The 25,448-nt window shown below is 43.1% G+C and overlaps 1 protein-coding gene across 2 annotated transcripts in view; it reads right to left on the bottom strand.

The window, feature by feature from the left end:
• The window catches only part of ADAMTS17 (ADAM metallopeptidase with thrombospondin type 1 motif 17), a 346,546-nt gene that overhangs the window by 129,673 nt on the left and 191,425 nt on the right, over window positions 1-25,448 (bottom strand). The window contains exons 11-12 of one of the 2 annotated variants that reach the window (XM_046010435.1): window positions 7,497-7,598; window positions 6,290-6,435 (exon numbers count right to left, since the gene is read on the bottom strand). In XM_046010435.1, the coding sequence (XP_045866391.1) occupies window positions 6,290-6,435; window positions 7,497-7,598 (248 nt within the window). Of the gene's footprint in view, window positions 1-6,289; window positions 6,436-7,496; window positions 7,602-25,448 lie in introns of both variants that reach the window. The other variant, XM_046010434.1, reaches the window with a different exon arrangement.

Here is a 25,448-nt window from a genome sequence, read left to right on the forward strand (position 1 = left end):
GTTAGCGAAGATTGATTATAAATTGAAAGTCTCAGCAGTAGTTCAGATCTGCTCACCATCCAGAGACACAGATGCTTAGTGGATGGCTGGCAGCTGCAGATATCAGGAGTAGTGCCTGCCTCGTAATGCCCCTTCTGGGCAGCAGACATCCTAGTTTTAAGACCTCTTCTGCAAGGTATCCAAAAGACTGAGATTTTAAAAGTCCATCTGTGGGAACACCAGGTCACTGACACGTTGAAAGCACGCATATGGGGGGTTTCACTTCAGAAGCAAAAAGCAATTATAGGCACAGAACGTCACTCGCTACCCCCAGGCGTCCCCCTGGGTCTTAGGAGCCTGGCTGCTTTCTGAGCTATGCTGCTCCATTCCATAGAATTGCATTCCACTTCTATGCTTCACTCACCATCTTGTCTTTCTTGTGCTCTGACAGAGTGGGCTTTTCACACAAGACCATCTGAGCCTTTTTCCCCCAACCCTACTCTCCATCCTTCCCTCTAAAACACAAGCCTTCTGATGGGGTACCAGAATTCAAATGACAGATGAACTTTCTGCCTTGCAGTCTTTGGGCAGAAACTCCCACCGACAGTGACACAAATTGTGGCAGGAAAGAATGAGCCTAGGAAGCTAGATGAAAAACACGGATGGTCCCCCAAGGCCCTTATGTCAGCTGGCAAGAAATACAAATTCCAAGTGCTATGAAGACCAGGACTAGAGAAAGAAAAAGGTGGGGTGGGGGAGAGTGGACTGTTTTGCCAGTGTTTTTGAACAGTGAATAAACCAGCTGCGGAAAGCAGGGAAGGAGCCAGGAATATAAAGTGAAGGGGGTAAGGAGTGGGTGGTGGGAGTGCTCCAACCCCGAGATGTACACAGCAGTGAGATCTGGACATCCTTGGGAAATCTCAAGGCAGCGAGCCTGGTGAGCTGAGGAGTGAGCCAGGGAGAGGACATTGCTTTGGTCAGAGATTGGCTCCGGGCCTCGATCAGCTGTGCTTTGTAACAATCACCACGTCAGGCTTCTCTGCAAAGGCAGGCTAACAATGGTTGCCTGGAGTTCACAAAACACAGTCTGTATCCTGCATGTCCCCCAGAAACACTGGGGGCTGCTGCTAACCCACCTGCCCAAGACTGGGCCCTTCTCTTTCCATGCACCTGGGCTGCTTCCCTGAAGGTGAGGAACCTTGGAGAACACTGCCAGGGAGAAAGCCCTTTGGTGTTCTCCAGAATGAGGCACAGAACAACACTGTTATTGCACAAGACTAAATAGGTTGACCAGGCATAAATATTACAGAAGCAAAGACATAACTGTTTCTCTCACTTGGGATAAACAAGGCTGGGTGACATTTTGGAGTCTGTTCTGGAGAGGACCCTGAGGTCCCCTAACTGTGGGCTACAACCTCCCTGGGGCAGGGCAGGCATAATCCTCATATGCAGGGGAACCTGAGCCCTGACTCAGGGCTGTCCACAGCACCGGGACCTCTGTGAGGTGTGATGGTACAAGAAAGGGTGGCTAGCTAGTGACCTGCCTTCTTGGCCTAAGAATTTACAATAACCTTCGAGTTTTGGGGGAAAAAAAACAGTATCGAGTGGGGTTCTGGGGCACTGGCAAGCAGAGACTGCTTTTTCTCAGCAAGCATGCCTCCAAGTAGTGAGGGAGGCAGCACGTGTCATAGAGGGCTATTCTGTTAGAAGCATGGAAAGGAGAATGGTGTCCAGCCCCAGGCGGCCTTCATGGAGTTCAAATCCCCGTGTGGGGGAAGGCAAAGTGAAAACAAGTAAGCAAGGACATAAGGGCAAGTGCTATAAATTGTTGTAACACTTGTAACGTGGGAAAAGGGCACTGAGAGAGAGTGTAAAGCCAGCACCCTGCCTTGTGCAAGGTAGTCGGGAAGGAGGCCTGAGGAGACATTTACTTAGAAACCCAAGGAGGGGCACAGCAAGCTGGGGAGAGGGAAGGGATACTGAAAAAGGTCCAGAGCTTGGAGTGCTCTGAGGACAGAGAGAAGTTCTGCAGTGGGTTGAAACGGTGGCCCCTTCCCCTCCAAGATAAGCCCACCCAGAACCGTTGAATGTGACCTTAATTGGAAAAAGGGTCTTGGTAGACTCTTTTGAGGACTGAGGATCTCTTAAGTAGGAGAGGTGGTCATCCGTCTGACTTGGAGTGGGTCTCAAATCCAGTGACAGGTATCCTCAGAAGAGAAGAGAAGACCATGTGAAGACAGAGGCAAGTCTACAAAGGCAAAGCATGCCAGAAAGTGCCCGAAGCCACCAGAAGTTCAGGGAGAGGCATGGGTGGGATGAATCCTCCTTCGGGTTCGAAAAAGAATCAATCCTGCCAACACCTTGATTTCAGACTTCTGGTTTCTACAACGGAGAGAGGATAAATCGCTGTTTTAAGACACCAAGTTGTGGTAATTTATGATGGCAGCCCCAGGAAATGAATACAGAGACCATGATTAAGAGTATGGACTTCATTCTAAGTGTAGCAGAGACTGGTGGAAAGGGCTGTAGCAGGAAGAGAGAGAACTGGATTTGTGCTTAAGTGGATCTCTGGTTCTATGTGGAGAATGAACCTGGGGGGGCAGGGAGTATGCGGGAAGCAGGCAGGCCAGTGCAAAAGGTCTGAGAGAACAACACAGCCTCACCGCTGGGCTCTACACCAGTTGACAGTGGGCAAGTTACCTAACCTCTCCACAACTCAGTTTCTAGGGCAAAGAAAGAGCACCCATCCTATAGGGCAGCATTCATTGATTTACTACATGTAAATGCCGAGAAGGGAACTGGGGCAAGGTGCGTTTGCCATTCTTATCACAAGAGGTTGTGGAAGAGGAGGAGAGGGGACAAGGGGACCATTCATGGACTCAGGGGCTTTGGCCTGGAGCCATGTGATGGAGGGTGGTGCTGTTAATGGAGAGCAGAGATGTGCACTGGGAGGAGAGATCACAGTCTGGGAAGAGTCACGTTTGAGGCATCCAGGAGAAGACTGAGGGAAGTTGGCAGGACTGTGCCCATCGAGAGTGGGCAGGGACTTTATCTGTTTTTGCTTGTCACTGTAAGCCTAGACCTAGCAGAGATCCTGGCCCAGAGTAAGAGCTTTGTCAAGGTGTACTGAAGGTACCATGTTGGGAAGGCATGACTGAAATGGGGCACAGGAGCCAAGCGACATGAGAACACCATCATTCTCTTTCTGGTGTGTCTACTATTGCCTGACCCATGGGATGTGGCTGGACGGCCGAGATCAGACATAAAGACTTCCCTCCAGGGATGTGTCAGGGCCCATAGCCATCTGATGTGCTGGGACCCACATACCCCTCAGTAGGCCTGTTTGCAGAGGCCTGGCGAATTCTGCCATTCCTAAATGATGAGACATAGGAAGAGGTGCAAAGAGAGAAAACTCATGACCCCCACTGGATGGGGGTGCCCCTGATAAAAGGAATGGAAGATTTTTACAGCAACTTCGGGGTTTCCGGAATAGCCTCTGTCTTGAGGCCAATGGGCCTGGAGGGACGGGGTAAGGACCTAGCCCATGAAATCCCACAGCAGGCCAGGCTGGTGGGGGAAGGCATATTAGCTTGGCTTTCTGAAGAAGGGGTTTTTTAAGAGTGGTAAGGGCAGAAAACAGCTGCGATGGGAACAACAGGTCCAGCCAAAGTATGGGGGAGGCCCTAGCCAAGGTCATGCCAAGCAGACAGAGTCAGGCCCTTAGGTGTGGCTAATGTGTCTGCTCAGCACTGATGACATCTTATATTCTTGTAAGGGTTGTCCTCACCTCAATACAATCCAATTGTCCACTGTCTCGGGCCACGGGATCCTTCTGGGCATTTAATGGTTCTGCTATGCCCCTCCTATGACATTCCTGGGTGACACCTGATACGGAATGATGTGCTGAAGGAGACTGATCCTCTGCCAGGGTATAAGAGCTCTGGATGCAAACATGAAGCACTGGGACAGCTACAACTCTTGCAAATTGTGCCCTGCTCTGAACAAAGCCTTTCCACGTAAATCACCCTCCTCTGAGCCTCACATGTGCTGGGAGATCGGTGACAGGGCACATAGTTCTCTGTTCATGTAAGATGGAGAGGGCCATGTCCTCAATATAGACCATGTCCTTTATAGGCATTCCCATGAATTATCCCAACTTCAGAGAGAGACAACACACGTAATAGCCATGGGCTGCTGTAAGGAGCGGGGACTTGAAGCCTTCTCTGTTTCTGCTTCGAAGGCCAGCTCTTCCTGTGATACCCTGCCAGCTCCCTCTAATGGTGGAACTGAGAAGGGGCTTCCTTGAGGTCACATGACCAACAAACAAGCCAGGCCCAAATCTCTGCATCCTGATTCCAAACCCAGAGCTCTCTTCTTCTTCTTCATTTTTTTTCTTTTTAAAGATTTTATGTATTTGAGAGAGGGAGCATGAGTAAGAGAGAGAGACCAAGCACAGGAGCAGGATTGGGGGAAGAGGAAGCCTGACTCGGGGCTTGATCCCAGGACCCCAGGATCATGACCTGAGCCAAAGGCAGATGCTTAACTGACTGAGCCACCCAGGGGCCCACAGAGCTCTCGTCTCAGGTCCACAGAAGGAACTATTTTAACTTCCTCACAGGGCTATGAAAAAAACTGTTGAAGCCTCTCTCTATTAATTTCTCACCATTTAGCTAAACAGGCTTTCTAACCAACTACACATCTGTGATGGTTACTTTTCTGTGTCAACTTGACTGACCTACAGGTTATTTCTGGGTATGTCTGTGAGAGGGTTTCCAGACAGATTGGTATCTGAATCTACAGATGCAGGGATCTGGATGGCCCTCCCCAAGAGGCATCATCCAATTCCCTGAAGCCCTCAACAGAACAAAAGGCAGAAGGAGGAGGAATTCACATCCACCCCGTGCGCCCTCTACACCCACTAGGACCTCCCTCTGCATCTTCTCTTGCCTTCCCACTGGGATTTACACCATCAGCTCCCCTGGTTCTCAGGCCTTCAGACCCCGACAGGATGATGCCACCAGCTCCCCTGGGTCTCCAGCTTGCATATGGGAGATCATGGGACCCTATGAGCCAATTTCTCACTGCAAATCATATATATATTCCTTGATTCTGTTTCTCTAGAGAATCCCAGTATATCCTCCATGCTTTTAATTAAGAAGTCATTTCTAAAAGATTAAAAACCCACCTACTATTTTTCAGGTACTCTGCTTAATACTGGAAGGAAGAGTTTTAATAAGACACAGTATGTGATGCCAATTCTCATAGCACTACTGGGGCAGGGGGCGCGGAGAGTGCTTTTGACCTTGACTAAACTGAGAGGTCAGTTTCCTTTAATCGGCAGGTTCTGGACCTTGGCTGGCCATTGGGTTCACCTGTAGAGATTTAAAACATCCAGTTCCCGAGTCCCAGCTCCAGAATTTGTGTGTTGATTGCTCTGGGATAAAGTCTGGGCATCAGAATTTTTAAACACAAGGGGGGTTTGCTACTTATTCATCAATATGACTTAACCATGGATATAAAGCATTTCTCTTTACTCATTTATAACTCATTCATTTGCAAAATTAATGTGATCCAGCTGATGGCACACCAGACATAAAGAAGACTGTTTAATGAAATATTAAAAATGGAAATCTCAGAGGAGAAGAGAAAAACCTGTGGGAAAGGAATTACTGTAATGAAGCACAAATCTAGCCCTGAGCTTTCTGGAACAAATGTGCCAAGAACAAGAAGGGTCATCCTCAAGGTCAATGAAAGGAAGCCAATGAGGGAGGAAAACCCTTCCCAAAAAACAAAACAAACAAAATATGATTTTCTGTCAAACAGTTCTAAGAGCACAGGTGAAAAATATCTGGATGAACAAGACAGCTGAACCCCCAGATGCTCTGTGACTCATTCACAGCCAGGCGGCTCCCACATCAGCTCATAGCCAATCTGAAGGCCAGCCATTCTTCCCAAAGGTCCACAGGCTTTCCTGAAATGACCCTGATTGAGGAAGCCTGCAAAGGGAGATTGTCACCCAGCTATCTCACGAAAGCTTTCTACCCAGGCCCACATGAGGAATAAGGAGCCAGCTCACGATGGGACTTCCTGCATCCATGTTCACAGCTAGAGCTCTGTCGAAGCCAAGACGCCGTATGACACACATGACACCCTTGCCCCCCGGGGGCCTTGGAGGGATTTCATTTTTTTTTCCCCTTAAGCTCAAATTCTCCTCAGGAGACAGACCATTCTTGGCATCAGATGGGAAGAGCTGCGATTTGGAAACCCCGATCAGGGCACCCTGGAGAATGCCTGGTCAAGGGGGACTTACGGGGGGTTGTCACACTTCCTCTGCCGGAAGCGGGCTCCTGTCCCACACGTCCGGCTGCACATGCTCCAAGCACCCCACGGGCTCCAGTCTCCATCCACGTGCTCCGGAATGGGCGTCTTGCTCACACACTCTCCTGCGCGGCACCACTGAAACACAGCAGGGCAGGCCCCGGGCCCCAGGGCCACTCAGCGCCAAGGAATCCCACCTGCTCGCTCGCCACATCATTGCAATTTCCTCCACGTGAGAAAAGACCACGCCATTCCCAGTGGCTTTTTGTAACTTACACAAAAGTAGGCCCTTTCAGGGGTAGGCATGCTTGTTAACTCTGGAGACCATCCTTCTTACTCGCCCTGACACGTATATACCTGTGGGCTTTGCATTTTGCCCTAACAGGCCATAGTATGGGCTCCCTTGGAATTTTCTCAATTCTCAGAGAAAGGATTAATTCACAGGGCTCGTGAAGAGACCCGAGCTTAGGCAAACTTCACTTCACATGAGCGCCTCGTCTCTCTGGAAGGCTGTGCTTCCTGGTTCTGTGGTTTTGCACTCCAAAGTTGGGTTTGGTGCTTGGAGAGGACACTGCCAGCTCCACAGAGGTGAACCCTGGCTCCGAGAATAAGAGAAAGCCACTCCTCTACGATGGAATTGCCCAGCGTGCCCGGCACTTCTGGGCCATGAGAGGTGATTTAGTGGTTTCCCATCATGGCATCTGGTTCACTCCTTGCAGTTAGGACTAAGGAGAAATCTGTGGCTGCGGGCCCTGAACACCCCTCCTCTCCAACATCAGTCTCTCCTGTTAATGAACATCAGGCCTGGGGCTCGCTCTCTAAACCTCTAGCTAGACTCGGCTAACACTGTGCTCATTGAACTCGTTTTAGGATAGCCTTTTGTGTATGACCAGCGATCCTGTTTTCCCATGTATGGTTTGTTGATGTAAAAGATTTTTTTGTTTTTTAAGGAAATTCACTTTTGTGACAAGAAGAGTCAATTTAATAAAAATATTAAGCAATTCTTGTATCTTATCAGAAAAAAAGGAGAGACGTGATAGAAGTGTCGCTCTTTGCCCAGAGTGGGCTCCATGGCCCTTTCTGGGGCAGCCCGGGGGGTGTGTCGAGCACGAGTATGGTGTGGAGACTTAACCTTCAGGAGACTTGCCCAATGCCCAGGAGACGGGGGCCAGGGGAGGGCCATGGGAGGTGGGGGTTACCTTGTCTGCCCCACACTCGGTGCCGTCCAGAGGAGGGTCCAGCTTGGTCTTGCAGGACGTATCTCCTTCCACCAGGCACCACAGTCCAGCACACATCAGATGCTGCTGACAAGGGAAGGAACACAACTGCCTAGAACGCCATAAACAGGTCACTTCTGGGGTTGGAAGGTGGGGCCCAATGACTGGTTTGGATTCGGAATTTGAAATATGAAGGGAAGAAGGAGGGTCATGAATCTGGATATAAAAGTGCATCATTCAACTGGTTCATTTTAATTCCACAAAATTCTGTGCATTGACTCCGAGGAGGGCTTTGTCTCGGGGGATTCGGTTCAGCAATTTCTGCATTAGCTACTGAGGGGGTGTCCAATGCAGGGTGCAGGCTGGGCGCCATTAACACATACCTTCCGTTTAAATGGAGGAAGATGTGAGGCAGATACCCATGGGTCAGACAGAGTGCATGGGAAAAGAATCTCCCTGCCCTCGCCTCCTCAGGGAGGGCCTGCTAGAAGAGGCAGCTCTGTTGCTGAGGCTGGAGGGGCCCATACACAGGCCTAAAAGCCAGAGCCCGAAGGCCAATAAAGGGCTCAGAGACCCCAAGGGGTTAAAGAAGGTTTTCCACTCTCTCCGTGGCCACCCATTTTCTAGTTCAGCTGACTTATGCATAATTTCTTACAGTTATTTCACCTAAGGAATTTCTTAACATGCACAAATATACAATTAAAATAATTCTTCAACAAGGCCAGGCATTTAAAAACAGACTCCCGTTTGTGTTAATAGAAAACCTGCATGTTGACCAAGTGCTCAGGATGGAACCATTTATGAAAAGAACTGGAGCAGACATGGCTAGCATCCTCCCTGGCTGCCTCAGTCTCCCCCGCAGGACTCAGAGCATACTCAATGTCTGTACACACCGGCTGCCACTTCTCCAGTCTCTCTGCCAGAGGCCATCCTCTGACCTTGGAATGACCCTGGACCACAGGAATGGGAGTTGGATAGCCCATCTCCCCTGGTGGGATGGCGCCGAGGCAAGCTCCTCACTTCTCTCAGAGGGTCCTGGTGGGATGGCCCCACTGTCCCTGCGGTCACCTGCCCTTCAGTGCACTTTGGTCTCTCCACCCACGTTCCTGCCCCCTCACAGTGCTTCCTGGGATCACTTCCCAGATAAACTACTTGCACCCAAATCCTCGCCTCGTGGTCTGAAAATTGAGAACAGATGTACTGAAGGCTCTTTTAAAGAAGCAGTGCTTCCAGGATGCCAAGCCCAATCATGGGGAAGAGGCCTGGGCTGAAGCAAGGAAGACCTCACCCTCTGGGGCATGGCCAGGGCACCTGTGGGTGCATTTTGGGCTGGGTGAGGGTCAAGAGTCCTTGCTCAGTGGAGCCTGCAAAGCGTGTGCCTCGCTTCGTGCAGAGGGCTGCCTTTCCAAGTACTCTTAAACATCTGCACAGAATAGATGTGTACCATGCTGTCTCAAATCAGAAAGTATTTGGAAGCTGAAGAGACAAGAGGAGAAAAAGGGAAGGAAAGCAGAGCTGGAGGGGCTTTGACAAAGAGCCCAAAAGCCTACGGCACTTCCTCATTTCTCAAGTATGTCAAAGCGGCTCTGGGCCTTTAAAGAAGTTGATGATTCAAGTGGAATGGTGCACATTTGGGGTCAGGAAAGCCCCTGCGTTCCCATTACTGCTCACCTCTCCATGGAATGGTAAAAAGATGAGAACCCCGAGCACACTACCAGCTGGTCCCATAAAGACAGACTGCACCTCATTAAATGTTTGATTCCATGCACCTTGACCCCAGAGCTCTTCAAGAGTGTGGTGTCAGTGTGTGGACACGTCTTCATGAGACAGACTGACCCTGAAGGTAATTTATGGGGGAGGAGTGCTTGGGATTAGGAGACGAACCTGCCCCATCGGGAGGGAGAGGAAGAAGGCAGTGTGGACTGTTATGCACTTTATAGACAGCACATTCCCATAAAACCTTTCTAATCATCAGAGAAAAGGAGATGGGGTCAGGCAAAGCTTTCTTACATAGAACACAAAAAGTACTAACCATAAAGGGAAAACAATCAATGACTTGTCCTATATTAAAATGAAGAATTCCGTTTATCAAAAGACAACTGTAAGAAAGTGAGAGGGTATTTGTAATACATGGGAGAGATATTTGTAATGCATGGAACCAACAAAGGATTTGTATCTAGAATACACGTAAAAAACACAAAACAAAAGCCCCCGTGGACAATTAAAATGGTGCAGTAGAAAAATGGGCAAAAAACTTAGACACTTCACAAATGAAGGCATTTAAATGTAAGGAAGGCCAATAAACATATGAACAGGCACTCAGTTTCATCAGCCATCAGGGAAAGGCTAATTAAAACCACCAGTCCTTACCTCTACACACCCACCAGAATGACTCAACAACAGAAACAGAGAATACAAAGTGTTGGAAAGGATGTGATGTGATAAGAACGTTCTTAAATGAATGCCGAGCTTCTAACTTGGTCCAACAACTCTGAGAAACTCTTTGACAGTACTTACTAAAGCTGAAGACATGCACGTTCTAATACTCAATAGCGCCACTCCTAGGTATGCACTGGACAGAAACGTGTGTCTATGTTCACCAAAAACATTTTGTCAAGAAGGTTCCTAGCAACAATCTTTGTATTTGTCCCAAAGTTAGAAACTGTCCAAGTGGCCATCAACAGAGGAATTATGGTCTACTAGAACAATGGAATACGGCATGATCCCATTTATATGAACTTCAAAAACAAGCAGGAGAAAAATGGTGGTGCTGGGAGTCAGGACAGTGGTTACCTTTCTGTTTAGTCTCAAAATGAAGACAAGGGGATTGAGCAGGGAAGGCAACTTTAGAGTGGCAGCCTCTGACCCCAGCTCGGCCATTAGCATCGCCCTGTGTGCCCAAGCTAAGCAGCTGCCCTTCTGTGATTCATTTTCAGTACTGGAGGGGCGCCTGGGTGGCTCAGTGGGTTAAGCAGCTGCCTTCGGCTCAGGTCATGATCTCAGGGTCCTGGGATCGAGTCCCGCATCGGGCTCTCTGCTCAGCAGCGAGCCTGCTTCCCTCTCTCTCTCTCTGCCTGCCTCTCTGTCTACTTGTGATTTCTGTCAAATAAATAAATAAAATCTTTAAAAAAAAAAAAAACAACCATTTTCAGTATTGGAAAAACAGTATGGACAGTATGAATGCTTGTTACTGTGATGCCTTTTAGAGAGCTGGCATTCATGCTGTGCTTTCCAAATGACAAAGTACTCTGACATGTGTCCGAGGCCCATGACAGCTGTGGGAGGCAGGCAGGACAGGGCTTTCTCTATTCTTTCCATTTTTCCAAAGAAGAGGTGCACATTTGTAGAGGTCAAGGGCCTAAGCTGGGTCAGAAGTACTGGACTGGGAGTTCATTGATCAAGGTTCATATCTTGGTTCTCAGCCTATGTAGTGGCTCCACAGATGTGTTCACTCTCTAAAAACTAATCAAGCTCTAAATAAAACATGCGTTTTTATGCAAGCACAGCATACTATTTATAGTAAAACTATTTAGAGAGAGGGAAGATAAGGAGAGAAATGCATGCTTCAACTGGCGAGGGAAGATTCTCTGGACCCAACCTATCACCAGGCAGAAGTAGGAAAATCAGGGCTTCACAAGGAAATTACAAGGAGAGACCCTACATGTAGGAAGCCACTCCTCAGAGCAAGAGACAGAGTACACAGTGGGCAGTCTTGCAACTGCTGGTCTCTTTAGGTCAGAACCCACACTCCTCTTGTAAGGAAAATCACTGTTAGCCTGGAAATAACTCTGACAATCTCCAAAATGAATATCCTATCAATCGCTGGTCCAAGAACAACTCAGAGGTGAGCAATAGTCAAAAACAATCAGTATAGGATTTACACAAATTAGTACAAATAAAAAGGGAGAAGAAAGCATGTGAAGAATACTCACCAGATAATATGATCATCATATGGGTAAAAAGAATGTCCAAACCTATGTGCATTATTTTTTATAAAAACCATAGTAATTTTTTTTTTAACTTGCAAAAAGCAAATACATAAGAACTCAGGGAAAGGATGGTCAGGTCAAAGGAGATAAATTATCAACCATCAGAACTGGAAGGTAAGAAGGTAAGAAAGAATCAAATCAGATGGCCAATGAGGACAACACTGAGAGCAGAAGAAGAAGAGCGATACCACTGAACACAGAGAGGTACATGGAGTTAATGACTGAGAAAAAATGAATGTAATAAAAGGAATAAACAACTGAAACAGAGTTGGCAAATATGACAGACATGGAAGTCACGTCAAGGAGATGCAACATAAAGCAATTTTGTGGGAGGCAAGGAGGATGAGCTCCAGTTTGTCCGAAGAGGAGACAGATGTTTGTGGAGGTCAAGGGCCCTGAGCTGGGGCTGAAGCACAGCACTCCTAAAGAGAACCACGATGAAGGAACAGAAAAGGTATCTGAAGAGAAATTCAAGATCCTATCCTGAAATGAAATGAAAGAAGGTCTCGGTTTGAAAAGCAAAGCCCCATTCGAGGAAAACATGGCAAAGAATAATGAGCATGAGGCATGTCCTGATAAAAGTTACCAGATTTCAGAGATACAGCCCCAAATATTTTAGGCAGCCGGACAAAAAGATCAAGTCACCGACAATGGGAAAAGACAGCAGATTTCCCCACAGCAGCACTCATGGCCAGACGGCAGTGGAGCCACGCTGAGAAGGACACGAGGAAAGAAAGTGTAACCCGAGCAATTTCTAGCAACTAAGTATTGCTCGAGTATTTAGGTAACAGCAAATTAATTTTTTAGAGATTTTATCTATTTATTTGAGAGAGAGAGAACGCGCGCACACGCACACAAGTGGGGAGGAGAAGGAGAAGCAGACTCCCCACTGAGCGGGAAGCCCACATGATCCCAGGACCCTGAGGATCATGACCTAAGCTGAAGGCAGATGCTTAATTGACGGGGTGCCCCAGAAAATTATTTTCAAACCTGTAACTAGCTGATTCCTTTTTTCGAGAAAATACTAGAGGATAAAGTACAGTCAGCAGAGAAACGAATGCAAAACCTAGAAGTGACTAGAAGTGAGCACCCATCAAAGCACTGATTGAAATGTGGGGACTGAAATTAGAGAACAGAATGCAGAGTATATAAACCTGGATGAGGCAAAAATGATACAGATATAAGAACGGGCTAGAAAAGAAGGTGCAGTAGGGTGGGGGAGCATGAGACTGTCCATATATATCAGTTTCTTTATCACGTCTAGCAGGGGGAGGAATAAAATATAAGAAATGTAAATATATAAGAGCTTTTAAAGGGAAAATATGAATTACTAAGACAAATAATTAAATTGGGGTGTTGAAAGAATGGAGATAAGGAGCTTAAAGGTGGAAATGCATTTATTTCAACGTGCCCAAGGAATTAGGGTATAGTACAAACTCTAAAGAGAGGTTTGCCTATGACACCTTTTGCTTCTAGCAAATGTCAGAATAGATAAGTCTGTGGAAGGCAACACTATTCTTCCATTCCAAAAAGAGCTAGGTATTTTTTTTTGAGCTAGGTATTTTTTTAATGACATTTTATTAAAGATTTTATTATACCCAATGTGGGGCTCAAACTTATAACCCCAAGACCAAGAGTCTCATGCTATTACCAACTGAGCCAGCCAGATGCCCCTAAAATGTCATCCTTACTGCTGAGCTAACCAAAGTAAAGGAAATGTTCAAGGAAACCATTACAAAACACACACATAGCTATACTTGTACGTACTTACAACACAGTCCAATCTGTAGTCAGCACATACAAGGAGGGCTGGCAATGATCAACATTCCAGTTGGGAGAGTAAGTCTGGAATCTGGAAGGGTGTTTACCAGTTCTAGAAGGAATGGTGGCACCCCTAGCTTTTTGAGACAAATATAAAGTCTCTGTGAGGAAAAGCAACCACCATTCAGGCTCTCAAAATTCCCCACTTATTTTCAATAAAAGTAAACTCACGATGAAACATGGCAACATAAATCACAGCTGGCAGAAGCAACCAACAAAATATTTAAACTTCCAAGGTATTTAGATGATAGAAAAATCACAGATACAGAATATATAGTAACTATCTAGGAGTACCTGGGTGGCTCAGTCAGTTAAGTGCCCTATACTTGATTTTGGCTCAGGTCACTGTCTCGGGGTTGTGAGACCGAACTCTGCACTGGGTGTGGAGCCTGCTTAAGATTCTCTCTCTCCCTCTCCCTTTTCACCTGCCCACCCTCTCCCTCTCCAGAAAAAAATTATTATAATAATTATCTATAAAATTTTTAAAGAAATAGAAGATAACATCGCATATGCAAGCCAGTGGTGAGATACGATTGAATATGATCAGGCAAATCTGAAAAAGAGACTAGAAAGAACTTTTATTATAAGACAGTCAAGGTATAATTGTTGAAGGAAAGCAGTGGATTCTGACATCACTGAAGGAAAGAATTCATGACTGGAAAATAGATGTGAAGAAATTATAAAGAAGAGAAAAGAAATTGGAAAAAACTTTAAAAAACTGGGTTAGGAGATAACAAAGAGGAAAATACTGATGTCTGTGTCTACTCATAGTCCCAGAAGGAAAACAGAAAGAATGGAAGAGAGGCAGTATTTGAGAAGATAAATAGCTAACACAGAATATGTACTGTGTAAAATAGTGAGTCTCCCCGCTTAGCAGGGGCAGTCTTCTAAAATGGGCCCTCTATCTCCTCCTACTCATGCTTTTGTGAAACACCCTCCCCGTGTAACATCTGATGAAAGTACAGGCTTGCTTTACAACCACTGAAAACATCAAAAATCATATGATGTCATTTAAAGCAACTTTTGGGCCAATGGGAAAGTCAAAACCAAAGTTGCAAATTATGAAGAAAATAATGAAGATGAAAATGCTAGATATTGTGACATATGAAAGAAGAGTCTCAAATACTCAAGCAAGGAAGAAAATAAATTGTCTACTTCAAAATGTATGAAAGGGGAACAATATAAATTTCTAAGAAAACAGACTAAATTAACAAAGATAAAAGGAGATATTTATTATTTAGCAAACAAAAACCACAGACAAATATGAGTTGGCTCTCTGGGGGAAAAATGAACTGGATAAACCACTTGTTAACCTATTCAAGAAAAAGGGAAGAAAGCATGAATAATAAGACAGAAAGAAAGGAGAAAGAAAAAAAGAAAAAAGATGGACAGAGGGAAAGAAAGAAGATAACCAAAATGTAAAGAAAATTTTATGTATGTAGAGATATATATGCACATAAATTTTAAATAATAATCAGTGATCACTGAGCTCTATTCTAAGTACATAAACTTGAGATGAAATGATTTCCTTACAGTGTATAAATTAATAGAGCGATTGTTCAGAATAGACTAAAAATGCATACAGACTAGCTGCTATAGAAGACCTATGTGGGGGGAGGAAGAAGACCTATGGAAATTGGTCAATGAGCTACACTTCCTGAAAACCTTTGGCCCACATGGTTTCTTAACAGTATTTTTCATAAGGAGATTCTATTTAATCTTTCAGAAACAAATAACACCAATACATTCAAACTGTTTAAGAACATTTAAAGCGGGGGGATGTTTTCCTTATTCTTTGTATTAATTCCTATCACACTGAAACCAAACTGAATAAGATAAGCACAGGAAAAGAAAAAAAAAGTTAATACCAAACTCATTTATGAAGACTGTGGCGAAAATCCTAAAGTTTACTAATATAGTAAACCATGTACCATGTCCAAGTAAGGTTTACTCCACGAATCTGAAGATGGTTCAGTATTAGAAAACTTGCTAATATAACTGCCATATTAATAATTCAAAGAGAAGTCATCCAGTTCTCTCAATGGATACTGAGAAGACATTTAATAAAATTTAATCATAACCTCTTATTAAAATTCTTAACAATACACACACAAATGGATACTTCATTTGATAAATATTTATTTCATGGGGAGACATCAGAAGCATACTCATTAAAATTGAGAAGACAAATGTATATTACCAGACTGCTATTATTTTAGATGAAAGAAAGAATTAGGGGCTAAAATGGGATTATGTAACTAAAAACCCGAAATGACTCAAGGAAAGAAATACTATAACTTCTAAGAGAATTCAGTCAGATGGTTGGGTAGAAAATTAAAATATGGTAATCAAAGCTCTTTATAAATAGCAACTACAACCAATTTTATAGGTATAATGGAATAAAAGATCACATTCATGTGGGAAAAAATATTCTATAGGGATAAAGAAACTTATAAAATATACATAAAGAAAAATTTTAAATTGCCCTGAATGAGGGAGGGAAGATGTCTTGAATGGATGTAAAGAAACACTATGTAGGAAGACTTAAAATTATAAAGGAATACATTTTTCACTGAGTCTCTAAAATAATTGAATTTAAAATACCAATACAATTTAGACTTAAGTAGATTCTAAAGATCACATGAAAAATAAACAGGAAAAGAATAGCTAGTAAAACTGTGAAAAGGCATCTGGTTAGTATATTAAAATATTTTATAAAGCTATAGTCATGTAAGTATTAAGAGGTACATGATTAAATCAGTGAAACAGACTGGAAAAATCCAGAAATATATTTTAAAAATAAGATATAAATAAGTATAATATATTATAAAAATGGCATTTCAAATTTATGGGGAGAAATGAATTATTTAATAAATGTTATGGAGCCACCTGAGAGGCCACCTGGAAATAAAGTAAAGTTGGATCCCTTACCTCACACCTTACACTAAAATAAATGACTCTGTATTAAGGATTTATTTTTTTTTCCCATTTTATTTATTTTTTCAGCGTAACAGTATTCATTCTTTTTGCACAACACCCAGTGCTCCATGCAAAACGTGCCCTCCCCATTACCCACCACCTGTTCCCCCAACCTCCCACCCCTGACCCTTCAAAACCCTCAGGTTGTTTTTCAGAGTCCATAGTCTCTTACGGTTCGCCTCCCCTTCCAAATTTTTTTTTTTTTAATAAACATATAATGTATTTTTATCCCCAGGGGTACAGGTCTGTGAATCGCCAGGTTTACACACTTCACAGCACTCACGATAGCACTTACCCTCCCCAATGTCCATAGCCCCCTCCCCCTCTCCCAATCCCACCTCCCCCCAGCAACCCCCAGTTTGTTTTGTGAGATTAAGAGTCATTTATGGTTTGTCTCCCTCCCAATCCCATCTTGTTTCATTTATTCTTCTCCTATCCCCCTAACCCCCCAGGTTGCTTCTCCATGTCCTCATATCAGGGAGATCATATGATAGTTGTCTTTCTCTGATTGACTTATTTCACTAAGCTTGATACGTTCTAGTTCCATCCACGTCGTCGCAAATGGCATGATTTCATTTCTTTTGATGGTTGCATAGTATTCCATTGTGTATATAGACCACATCTTCTTTATCCATTCATCTGTTGATGGACATCTAGATTCTTTCCATAGTCTGGCTATTATAGACATTGCTGCTATAAACATTCGGGTACACGTGCCCCTTCGGATCACTATGTTTGTATCTTTAGGGTAAATACCCAGTAGTGCAATTGCTGGGTCATAGGGTAGTTCTATTTTCAACATTTTGAGGAACCTCCATGCTGTTTTCCAGAGTGGTTGCACCAGCTTGCATTCCCACCAACAGTGGAGGAGGGTTCCCCTTTCTCCACATCCTCGCCAGCATCTGTCATTTCCTGACTTGTTAATTTTAGCCATCCTGACTGGTGTGAGGTGATATCTCATTGTGGTTTTGATTTGTATTTCCCTGATGCCGAGAGACGTGGAGCACTTTTTCATGTGTCTGTTGGCCATCTGGATGTCTTCTTTGCAGAAATGTCTGTTCATGTCCTCTGCCCATTTCTTGATTGGATTGTTTGTTCTTTGGGTGTTGAGTTTGCTAAGTTCCTTATAGATTTTGGATACTAGCCCTTTATCTGATATGCGTTTGCAAATATCTTCTCCCATTCTGTCAGTTGTCTTTTGGTTTTGTTAACTGTTTCCTTTGCTGTGCAAAAGCTTTTGATCTTGACGAAATCCCAATAGTTCATTTTTGCCCTTGCTTCCCTTGCCTTTGCCATTGTTCCTAGGAAGATGTTGCTACGGCTGAGGTCGAGAGGTTGCTGCCTGCATTCTCCTCAAGGATTTGGATGGATTCCTTTCTCACATTGAGGTCCTTCATCCATTTGGAGTCTATTTTCGTGTGTGGTGTAAGGAAGTGGTCCAATTTCATTTTTCTGCATGTGGCTGTCCAATTTTCCCAGCACCATTTATTGAAGAGGCTGTCTTTTTTCCATTGGACATTCTTTCCTGCTTTGTCGAAGATTAGTTGACCATAGAGTTGAGGGTCGATTTCTGGGCTCTCTATTCTGTTCCACTGATCTATGTGTCTGTTTTTGTGCCAGTACCATGCTGTCTTGATGATGACAGCTTTGTAATAGAGCTTGAAGTCCGGAATTGTGATGCCACCAACTTTGGCTTTCTTTTTCAATATTCCTTTGGCTATTCGAGGTCTTTTCTGGTTCCATAAAAATTTTAGGATTATTTGTTCCATTTCTTTGAAAAAAATGGATGGTATTTTGATAGGGATTGCATTAAATGTGTAGATTGCTTTAGGTAGCATAGACATTTTCACAATATTTATTCTTCCAATCCAGGAGCATGGAACATTTTTCCATTTCTTTGTGTCTTCCTCAATTTCTTTCATGAGTACTTTATAATTTTCTGTGTATAGATTCTTAGTCTCTTTGGTTAGGTTTATTCCTAGGTATCTTATAGTTTTGGGTACAATTGTAAATGGGATTGACTCCTTAACTTCTCTTTCTTCAGTCTTGTTGTTGGTGTACAGAAATGCAACTGATTTCTGTGCATTGATTTTATATCCTGACACTTTACTGAATTCCTGTACAAGTTCTAGCAGTTTTGGAGTGGAGTCTTTTGGGTTTTCCACATATAGTATCATATCATCTGCGAAGAGTGATAGTTTGACTTCTTCTTTGCCGATTTGGATGCCTTTAATTTCTTTTTGTTGTCTGATTGCTGAGGCTAGGACTTCTAGTACTATGTTGAATAGCAGTGGTGATAGTGGACATCCCTGCTGTGTTCCTGACCTTAACGGAAAAGCTTTCAGTTTTTCTCCATTGAGAATGATATTTGCGGTGGGTTTTTCATAGATGGCTTTGATAATATTGAGGTATGTGCCCTCTATCCCCACACTTTGAAGAGTTTTGATCAGGAAGGGATGCTGTACTTTGTCAAATGCTTTTTCAGCATCTATTGAGAGTATCATATGGTTCTTGTTCTTTCTTTTATTAATGTGTTCTATCACATTGATTGATCTGCGGATGTTGAACCAACCCTGCAGCCTTGGAATAAATCCCACTTGATCGTGGTGAATAATCCTTTTAATGTACTGTTGAATCCTATTGGCTAGTATTTTGGCGAGAATTTTTGCATCTGTGTTCATCAAGGATATTGGTCTGTAGTTCTCTTTTTTGGTGGGATCCTTATCTGGTTTTGGGATCAAGGTGATGCTGGCCTCATAAAATGAGTTTGGAAGTTTTCCTTCCATTTCTATTTTTTGGAACAGTTTCAGGAGAATAGGAATGAGTTCTTCTTTAAATGTTTGGTAGAATTCCCCTGGGAAGCCGTCTGGCCCTGGGCTTTTGTTTGTTTGGAGATTATTGATGACTGTTTCAATCTCCTTACTGGTTATGGGCCTGTTCAGGTTTTCTATTTCTTCCTGGTTCAGTTGTGGTAGTTTATATGTCTCTAGGAATGCATCCATTTCTTCCAGATTGTCCAATTTGTTGGCGTAGAGTTGCTCATAGTATGTTCTTATAATTGTCTGTATTTCTTTGGTGTTAGTTGTGATCTCTCCTCTTTCATTCATGATTTTATTTATTTGGGTCCTTTCTCTTTTCTTTTTGATGAGTCTGGCCAGAGGTTTATCAATCTTATTGATTCTTTCAAAGAACCAGCTCCTAGTTTCATTGATTTTTTCTATTGTTTTTTTGGTTTCTATTTCATTGATTTCTGCTCTGATCTTTATGATTTCTCTTCTCCTGCTGGGTTTAGGGTTTCTTTCTTGTTCTTTCTCCAGCTCCTTTACGTGTAGGGTTAGGTTGTGTACTTGAGACCTTTCTTGTTTCTTGAGAAAGGCTTGTACCGCTATATATTTTCCTCTCAGGACTGCCTTTGCTGTGTCCCACAGATTTTGAACCGTTGTGTTTTCATTATCATTTGTTTCCATGAATTTTTTCAATTCTTCTTTAATTTCCTGGTTAACCCATTCATTCTTTAGAAGGATGCTGTTTAGTCTCCATGTATTTGGGTTCTTTCCAGCTTTCCTCTTGTGACTGAGTTCTAGCTTCAGAGCATTGTGGTCTGAAAATATGCAGGGAATAATCCTAATCTTTTGATACTGGTTGAGACCTGATTTGTGACCCAGGATGTGATCTATTCTGGAGAAGGGTCCATGTGCACTAGAGAAGAATGTGTATTCTGTTGCTTTGGGATGAAATGTTCTGAATATATCTGTGATGTCCATCTGGTCCAGTGTGTCATTTAAGGCCTTTATTTCCTTGTTGATCTTTTGCTTGTATGATCTGTCCATTTCAGTGAGGGGAGTGTTAAAGTCCCCTACTATTATTGTATTATTATTGATGTGTTTCTTTGATTTTGTTATTAATTGGTTGATATAATTGGCTGCTCCCACGTTAGGGGCATAGATATTTAAAATTGTTAAGATCTTCTTGTTGGACAGACCCTTTGAGTAGGATATAGTGTCCTTCCTCATCTCTTATTATAGTCTTTGGCTTAAAATCTAATTGATCTGATATAAGGATTGCCACCCCAGCTTTCTTCTGATGCCCATTAGCATGGTAAATTGTTTTCCACCCCCTCACTTTAAATCTGGAGGTGTCTTCGCGTCTAAAATGAGTTTCTTGTAGGCAACATACTGATGGGCTTTGTTTTTTTATCCATTCTGATACCCTGTGTCTTTTGATTGGGGCATTTAGCCCATTAACATTCAGGGTAACTATTGAGAGATATGAATTTAGTGCCATTATTAGCCTGTAAGGTGACTGTTACTGTATATTGTCTCTGTACCTTTCTGATCTACTACTTTTAGGCTCTCTCTTTGCTTAGAGGACCCCTTTCAATATTTCCTGGAAAGCTGGTTTGGTGTTTGCAAATTCTTTCAGTTTTTGTTTGTCCTGGAAGCTTTTTATCTCTCCTTCTATTTTCAATGATAGCCTAGCTGGATAGAGTATTCTTGGCTGCATGTTTTTCTCGTTGAGTGCTCTGAATATATCATGCCAGCTCTTTCTGGCCTGCCAGGTCTCTGTAGATAAGTCTGCCGCCAATCTAATATTTTTACCATTGTATGTTACAGACTTCTTTTCTCGGGCTGCTTTCAGGATTTTCTCTTTGTCACTAAGACTTGTAAATTTTACTATTAGGTGACGGGGTGTGGACCTATTCTTGTTGACTTTGAGGGGGGTTCTCTGCATCTCCTGGATTTTGATGCTTGTTCCCTTTGCCATGTTAGGGAAATTCTCTCCAATGATTCTCTCCAATAGACCTTCTGCTCCCCTCTCTGTTTCTTCTTCTTCTGGAATCCCAATTATTCTAATGTTGTTTCGTCTTATGGTGTCACTTATCTCTCAAATTCTCCCCTCATGGTCCAGTAGCTGTTTGTCCCTCTTTTGCTCGGCTTCCTTATTCTCTGTCATTTGGTCTTCTATATCACTAATTCTTTCTTCTGCCTCATTTATCCTAGCAGTGAGAGCCTCCATTTTTGATTGCACCTCATCAATAGCTTTTTTGATTTCAACTTGGTTAGATTTTAGTTCTTTAATTTCTCCAGAAAGGGCTTTAATATCTCCAGAGAGGGTTTCTCTAATATCTTCCATGCCTTTTTCGAGCCCGGCTAGAATGTTCAGAATCGTCATTCTGAACTCTTGATCTGACATATTACCAATGTCTGTGTTAATTAGGTCCCTAGCCTTTGGTACTGTCTCTTGTTCTTTTGTTTGTGGTGATTTTTTCTGCCTTGTCATTTTGTCCAGATAAGAGGATATGAAGGAGCAAATAAACTACTAAAAGGGTGGCAAAGACCCCAGAAAAATGCGCTGTAACCAAATCAGAAGAGACCCCTAATTGTGGGGGGGAGAAAGGGGATAAAAACAGGTTCTGAAAAAAAAAGAAAAGAAAAAAAAAGGAAAAAAAAAAGAAAAAAATTTAAAAAATAAAACAAATAAAAAATATAAAAAAGAAAGAAAAAATATATATATTTAGATGAACTAGTCAAAAAACGTTAAAAAAGAAAAGGGTAAAAGTTTTTAAAAATTTAGCAGAAGAAGAAAAAAGAAAAAAAAATTGAAATAAGAAAAAAAAAATTGAAGTAGCCGCAAGACTAAAGAATCATGGGGAGAAAGCCATGCGTTCCGTGCTTTTCTTTCTCCTCCTCTGGAATTGCTCTGCTGTCTTAGGAATTGAACCTGCTTTCTCCTTGATAGATGAACTTCGTCCTGGCTGGATATTTTGTTGATCTTCTGGGGGAGGGGCCTGTTGTAGTGACTCTCAAGTGTCTTTGCCCGAGGCGGGATTGCACCGCCCTTACCGGCGGCCCCACTAAGTAATCGGCTCGGGTTCGCTTTTGGGAGCTTCTGTTCCCTGAACGCTTTCCGTAGAGTTCCGGAGGATGGGAATGAAAATGGCGGCCTCCTAGTCTCCGGCCCGGAGGAGCCGAGAGCCCGGGGCCCCACTCCTCAGTGCGCCCCCAGAGGACAGCACCCAATCACTCCCGTATCCCCAGCCTCTAGCCGCGCTCTGAGCTCACCCAGCCCGCGACCAGTTCAAGGTAACCCCGAGCTGAGAGTTCAGTCCTCGGCTCTGTCTCTGCAGCCAGCTTCTCCGTTCTAATACCTGCGAGCTCTCCAACACTCTGACACCCCCGATCCTTCTGTGACCCTGCGGGGCCTGGGGCCACACTGACCCCGCGTGGGCTTCACCCCGGTTTAGCCTCTGGAGCAATGTCCCTCAGTGGAACAGACTTTTAAAAGTCCTGATTTTGTGCTCCGTTGCTCCGCCACTTGCTGGGAGCCGGCCCCTCCCCCCGTGGTCTATCTTCCCGTCGTTTTAGATTCACTTCTCCGCCAGTCCTACCTTTCAGAAAGTGGTTGATTTTCTGTTTCTAGAGTTGCTGTTCTTCTTCTCTTCGCTCTCCCGTTGGATTTGTAGTTGTTTGCAATGTTTAGATAAGCTATCGAGCTGATCTCCTGCTACCTGATGTAGTCTCAGGCTGCTACTTCTCCGCCATCTTGACTCCTCCCCAAGGATTTATTTTTTTTAAAGATTTTATTTTATTTATTTATTTGACAGAGAGAGACTCAGAGAGAGAGGGAACACAAGTAGGGGACTATGAGAGGGAAAGTAGGCTTCCCGATGAGCAGGGAACCTGACTCGGGGCTCGATCCCTGGACGCTGGGATCATGACCTAAGCCGAAGGCAGACACTTAACGACTGAGTCACCCAGGTGCCCCTGTATTAAGGATTAAACATAAAAATGAAATCATAAAATGCTAGAAGATATCACATGAATTAAATTTATTTACAGTTTTGGAGTAGGAAAGACCTTCCCAAGCATGACATGAAATTCAGAAGCCTTATAACATAAATACTGATATATTTGACTTTACACACATACACACCCGCATACACACACATTCCTGCTTGACATAAATGATTAAAAAAAGTAAACTGCAAAAAAATTGTAATTCATATTTCAGCTAAAGGGCCAATTTCCTTAAACATAAAATCTCTAACAAATCACTAAAAAAAGATCAATAATCCAAAAGATTTAAAAAGACAGTCCAAAGGAAAAAAAAAGAACACAATTGGCTTCTTAATATGTGAAAAAATGCTCAAAGTCATTAATAAGAGAAATGTCATTCAACCTGCAATAGACTCATTTCCTAAATGTTCAGACTGGCAAGGACCAGAGAGGCTGAGTAAAGACATGGGGAGATAGGAACTTTCGTATGTTGTTTATGGGAGCATAAATAGATAAGCTTCTTCGGAGATCAATCTGACAATATCTATCAAGAACTGAGAGGCATGTACCTAATTTCACCTCAAGTTCAATGACAGGCAAAATTAATCTGTGGGTTCAGAAAGAAAGATAGTGATTATTGCTGGCAGTTAGTGAATAGAAGAGGTCTTTAGGGAAGCTTCTGGAATTGCAGAGATGCTATATTTCTGATGTGCAGGCTAAACTGATGTGTTCAGTTTACAAGGAAAAATGAATATAACTGTACACTTAGGATTAAAACTTTTCTGTGTTTCCTGTTGTGTTATATACAGGTGAATAAAACATGCAAAAATGACCTTAAAACCACTTCTAGGTATTTATCTTGTAGACTAACAGTTCTCAATTTGGGGTGATTTTGCCCCCCTACAAGGAATTTGACAATGTGTTAAGACATTGTTTTGGTTGTCACATCTAGGGGATGCCTGACTGGTAGTGGGTAGAGGCTAATGTTATTAAATATCCCATATATTTATGGGATAAGATAGCTGCATAAGCTATCATAAGCATAAGATAGCTGCCCGTATAAGATAGCTGCAGCAAAGAATGACTTCAGTAGCGCCAAAGTCAAGACACTCTGTTATAGATATACTCAGCAGTAATGACAAAAAGAAAAATAATAAGATACAGTGAAGATAAAAGACTCTTATCTATAGGAAAGAAACTGAGGGTTGCTGGAGGGGGTGCGTAAGAGGGGAGGCTGGGGTAACCGGGTGATGGGCATTAAGGAGGGCACTTGATGGAATGAGCGCTGGGTGTTATGTCAATGGTGAATCACTAAATTCTACCCCTGAAACTAATAATATGCTATATGCTAATTAAATTTAATTTAAATTTTAAAAAAGTTACAGTGGAGAGTCCTTCAAGATACCTTACCCAGGTGACCAAGGTTAGTATCACCAGGACAACATTCCCCATGTATCCACAGGGGGTGTGTTCCAAGACTTCCAGGGGATGCCTGAAACCATGGATAGTACTGAAAACTACAGACACTGCTATTTCCTATATGTATATACCCATGACAGAGTTTAATTCATAAATTAGGCACAGTAAGAGATTCTGAATGATTACAAAACAGAACAATTATGACAATATATGATAATAAAAGTGTTATGAAAAGTGTTATGTGTCTTATTGTAGTAACCCTAATGATGACGTGAGATGATAAAAAGCCTATATGATTTGATGAAGTCTCACTTCATGACCTAGGTATTGTGACCTGGGGACAGGCTACGAATGACCTGACCACAGGTCAGGAGAAGGATCAGCTGCTTCAGACCACAGTTAACCATGGGTAATGTGGATAAGGGGGTACCACTATAACAAGATGTTATGTGTTACAAGATGTTACAATCATACAGAACCTCAATATAATCATGAGAAAACAGCAGGTAAACCCAGATTGCAAAATAACTGAACGATACTGCTCAAGTGACAAGGTCATGAAAGACAAAGACCAAGGAACCACCACAGACTGGAGAGACCAAGGAGACAGGACTAACTAGATGCAGAACAGGATTCCAGTACAGAAAAGGGGCATTGGCAGGAAAACCGGTGACATCTGCATGCACTTTAGTGAAGAGAATTGTACTGGGATTAATAACCCGGTTTTGATAATGGTTTTAGTGTTCTGTAAGATGTGGACACAGAAGGAAGCTGGAGGGAAAGGTATACACCTACTGTACTATTTTTGTACCTCTTCTTTAAATCTAAAGCAAACTCACAACAAAAAGCTAAATAACATAGTTTGTAGTTAAAAAAGAAAAAGGATGGGGCAACTCTACACAGGGACTGAACAACTCTAAAACATCCTTAAGAGGAAAAAAGCAAGATAC

Source organism: Meles meles, chromosome 6 (genome assembly GCF_922984935.1).
Source record: "Meles meles chromosome 6, mMelMel3.1 paternal haplotype, whole genome shotgun sequence".
In the NCBI taxonomy this organism is placed as follows: domain Eukaryota; kingdom Metazoa; phylum Chordata; class Mammalia; order Carnivora; family Mustelidae; genus Meles; species Meles meles.